Genomic DNA, 4,513 nt, shown 5'->3' on the forward strand with positions numbered 1-4,513 from the left:
GGCCCCGCGGTGGGACCGGCCCCGCGATGGGACCGCGGTGCTGCCCAGGGCCCGCACACCGGAGCTGCTCGCGGGAGAGTCTCGCCGTGTGGGAACCACACAGTCACAGAATACGCCGAGTTGGAGGCGTCCCACGAGCATCATCGAGTCCAGCCCTCAGCCCTGCACGGGACCATCCTCGAGAGTCACATCATGTGCCCGAGAGCATCATCCGAACTCTTCTTGAGCTCTGTGAGGTTTGGTGCTGTGACCACTGCCCTGGAGGGTCTCTTCAGTCCTATTTGTGCTCCACTCATAGAATATCCTGAGTTGTATCATCTCCTGGACTTCACCCCAAAATACGAACTTACCTTTTGCAGCATCCCAGCATTCATTGATACCCATCCCAGCATTCATTGATACCCACCCCAGCATTTATTAATACCCACCCCAGCATTTATTAATACCCATCCCAGCATTCATTGATACCCATTCCAGCATTCATTGATACCCATCCCAGCATTTATTGATACCCATCCCAGCATTCATTGATACCCATCCCAGCATTCATTGATACCCATCCCAGCATTTATTGATACCCACCCCAGCATTTATTGATACCCACCCCAGCATTTATTAATACCCATCCCAGCATTTATTAATACCCATCCCAGCATTCATTGATACCCATCCCAGCATTCATTTATACCCATCCCAGCATTTATTAATACCCATCCCAGCATTCATTTATACCCATCCCAGCATTTATTAATACCCATCCCAGCATTCATTGATACCCACACCAGCATTTATTAATACCCATCCCAGCATTCATTAGTAGCCACCACTGCTCCACTCGTGTGTCACACACTGCTGGGACGGCACAGACAGACTTACTGTAAATTCAGCTCTGCTCTTGAGAAAAACTCCACTCCACTAAGAGCTTCATGAGCTTCAAGTGGCTTTCTTGCAAAAATATTTCTTCTGCAAAAATATTTCTTCTGTGACTGATACAGGTACTGAAATTATCAACAATGAAACATTTACATACCAAACAAGAAAAGCATGGCCATGGCTTAAAATCCATGTAACTTTTAATTCAGAGATTACCAGCATTATTAAACAAACCAGCTATAACACATCCAGCAGGTTGCAATGCATACAGTTCACCTAGAAAGCTGTTCCAGTAAAAAACATTAATTTATATATAGAGCTGAGAGGTACAACTAGCTGTAATTGCAGAACAGCCCTGAACAACCACAGCCAGGTGAAAGTGGTTCTTCAGTTTGTCGGTTCACAAATTGGTGTTTTCTAAAATGAAGTATGTAGTGAAGTTAAAGTAGATGTGGAAGAGGTCAACTGAAGTGACCAAGGCAGTGGAGCATCTAAGTTACATGAGAAATAGGAGGAGATGGGAATTCGGCTTGGAGGCTGAGGAGGATACAATCACAAAAATCAAGAATCACAAAAGCAACTCTGTTGCAAAAACAAACAAACAAACAAACAAACAAAAATCCCCCAAACCAACAAAAACAAGCCACTGACTTCTGTAAGACAAGAACTAGTGGCACTCACTGAAATAAAAAGGTCAGTTTAAAAGTGTTAAAAGTCCTTCTTTACACAGGGCATGGTACCTGTAACTTGTTGCCATGGGTGCTTATGGAGGAAAGATTGTACCAGGAAATTCAAAAGAGGGAAGAAAAACTAGTGGCAATATGAGTGAATAGTAAAGGCTCAGACAAACTCTTGGACATCCTGATCCGATTCCAGCTGCTGCTGCAGAACTGTGAGGAATATTAGCCAGCAGATATTAGCCAGGCTGATGTGCTCTTCCTAACTGACATCCCTGACTGCAACTGCCACAGATAAAATGTTGGGCTCATACTCCTAGACTGGCCCAAGAAGGTGTTTTTATGCCTTTATGTTCCTTTTGTGTGTTCTAAGAGAAGTCATTGCAGCTGCACAGCTGTTTTTACAGTGCTTCATCCAGGGCAAAACTGCAAAGCAAGCAATGGTTTTTGTGGTTCCTTTTTTTGACTATTAAGACACACTTTATCATCTTGCTCATTTTCCATTGTCCTCTGCAAAAGTATAGTCAGCACTATTACATTTACAGTTACTGAACAAGCAGCATGAAAGACTGAAAAATAGCATAACACAAGCCAGTCGACCACAAAACAACTTTGTTTTTAAAGCATATGCAAATCAGTGTCACCCTGATGATGCTGAACAATTCTAAACCAAGTAGATATTAACAATTTTATAGGAAATAATTGCTGTGCCTCTTTTTCAGTCTTTTCTTTCTGTAGAAAAACAGTTTTCCTTCATTTCCCTTTTTACAGGCTCCACACCGGGTTAAACCTGTAGTTCATCCAATAATCAAATATTCAGCGAGTTTCCATCAGAAAAGGCCATTTCATACACTTAGTGATGATTTGAAGTAGTCAAAAACATGAATCAGGCTTCAAAACCTAGAAAGAATGGCCTGAAATACAGTGGACTTCAATTAGTTTTATTTGCCTTCTGTTTCCTGAGCCTGTGTGGCACCTTTTGATCCTATTTCCTCAAAAAACCATGAAGTCCACAATCCTGAGAGTTGTTTGTGCTAGGGAAAACTGAAGTTGTCATCACTTTCTGTCAAGAGTTGAGGCCTTAAGAAAATGCCAGATGTTGCAAAATATGTGACAAATTTGGAAGTACTGGAAGTAAAACAACCTATTCAACGACTTCCATGGCTGAATCTCAAGTTTGACTCGGAACCCTGGCCAGGATTTTCATAGCTAATAGAAGTAGCCAGACATAGGTTTCAATCCATTCCTTCATGCAGAGAAAGCAAGCTGTGAAACTTCAGCTGACATCCAGATGTCCTCTGAATTGTGCAGCTTTGATTCAAATTTGTTTCCAGCATAATATTGGGAGAGAGAGGGAAAGAGGAATATTTGACGTCAGCTATGCGGGCCAACGGTTTGGATACTCCTGTCATTTGGTAGATGAAGGAGGTTCTAGCTCTCCTTGTTTGAGTGTGTTTCAGTGTTTTCCAGGAGTCTCCCAATAACCCAAGGCACTTGTCACAGAGTCAGACTTAGTGTAACACTGGGTGTTCCTGTAGCTCATCATCTCCATGGGTTGTCACTTTTCTGTGGCGGTGGTGGGGTGGTGGAATTCCTTTCCCTCCTCTTCCACGGGAACCATTACATCGTTCCCTGGGAAGGACTCTGTTTCCTGCTCTGGGTAGTGCATTCCCAGTTCCTCTTCCATGATTTCCTGGGTGTTGCTTTCACATCCTCTGGCAGGGCAGTTTTTGCCACCGGGCACTTCTGCAACAGACCCCACGATAACAGTGTCGGCCTTCATGATGTAGAGCTTTTCTGAGGAAGGAAAAAAGTAGTGCTGAGGGTAGTGAACAACCACTGCTGGCCCCAGAGATGGCTCCTTATCACACAACATTTTTTATTAGGACTCTGGGCATTCCAGATCAAGTAGATTGAGCTTCCATGGGATGAAGCCACTGAGCTAGGACTACAGCAGAAGGACAGAGCAGAAAAGGCAGAAGATACTCACAAAAGCCTGCTAGAAGAAGCAATTAATTGGCACCTAGATATAAAGAATCCAAGGTTTATTTCCCTGCTGTTTCAAGAAACAACACCACCTGCATTGAAAGCAGCCTTTGGGCAGGGATCAGCACTGTACAGAAATTCTGGGGTCTTAAGACCAGCAAAGAAATGACATTCTTTCCAGCTGAGAATAAACTGCAAAATTTTCTGGGATAGATTTGAACTCTGTGTCCACCTTGTTATACATACTCCTTCACAAAAAGGTAAATAAGGCCTTTGCAATGGCTTGGACCACTGCACTTAATTCAGAAGGATGCTGCAGGTCAGACACTGCAGGTCACAATTGCTTGGAGGTATTTGGATATGGTAAGTCAAATCATCACATTCATCCCAATCCATCACTCACAGTAAAAACAGAAAGCTCATTTCGTAAGGAAAGGTCAGCTCTTGTAATATGAAAAATAACACTTTCAAATAACCTCAAAATTGGAAACATTGCCAGAATGCCTCAGGTAACAATTCTCCCCCTCAGTGAGCTCCCTTGCCTGGCTTTATCTCCCACCCTGTGCCATGGTCAAAGACTTCATGGGAATACATGGGAGACACATTTCCAGCTATTAATGTGAACCCCAGAGAAGCAAATGGTAGTTTAGTGATGTGAACTACCACTCCCACTCAGAACATCATTTCCCAGCTGATATATTTTTGGTTTTCAAATTTCTTGTGTAAATTTACATCTTCTGGAATGAATAGGAGGAAGAAGAGAATTTTCTGTCAGATTCATAGGTGACTAAGGCAAACATGAAAATAAAAAAGTGTTATATTCAGATGAATAGATATTTGTGTGTCAAAGATTCTGGAGATTCAGCTCCAGTCTTTATTAGCAGATTTGAACACTTTGCATCTTATTGGTAATCTTGGAATGACATTATGTGACATGGCTGAAAAACTGGAAAAACAAGAGAGAAGGGGAAAAAAAA

The 4,513-nt window shown here is 42.5% G+C and overlaps 2 protein-coding genes across 2 annotated transcripts in view; both read right to left on the reverse strand.

The window, feature by feature from the left end:
- Positions 1–374, reverse strand: part of TNFRSF1B (TNF receptor superfamily member 1B) — a 12,477-nt gene extending 12,103 nt beyond the window's left edge. Inside the window, exon 1 of the mRNA XM_029962389.1 lies at positions 351–374. Within this exon, the coding sequence (XP_029818249.1) occupies positions 351–374 (24 nt within the window). The remainder of the gene's footprint in view (positions 1–350) is intronic.
- A 691-nt stretch (positions 375–1,065) lies between these two features.
- The window catches only part of TNFRSF8 (TNF receptor superfamily member 8), a 15,469-nt gene continuing 12,021 nt past the window's right edge, over positions 1,066–4,513 (reverse strand). Inside the window, exon 9 of the mRNA XM_029962390.1 lies at positions 1,066–3,347. Within this exon, the coding sequence (XP_029818250.1) occupies positions 3,109–3,347 (239 nt within the window). The 3' untranslated portion in view covers positions 1,066–3,108. The remainder of the gene's footprint in view (positions 3,348–4,513) is intronic.

Source organism: Manacus vitellinus, unplaced genomic scaffold (assembly GCF_001715985.3).
Source record: "Manacus vitellinus isolate BGI_N305 unplaced genomic scaffold, ASM171598v3 scaffold_46_pilon, whole genome shotgun sequence".
Taxonomy (NCBI): Eukaryota; Metazoa; Chordata; class Aves; order Passeriformes; family Pipridae; genus Manacus; species Manacus vitellinus.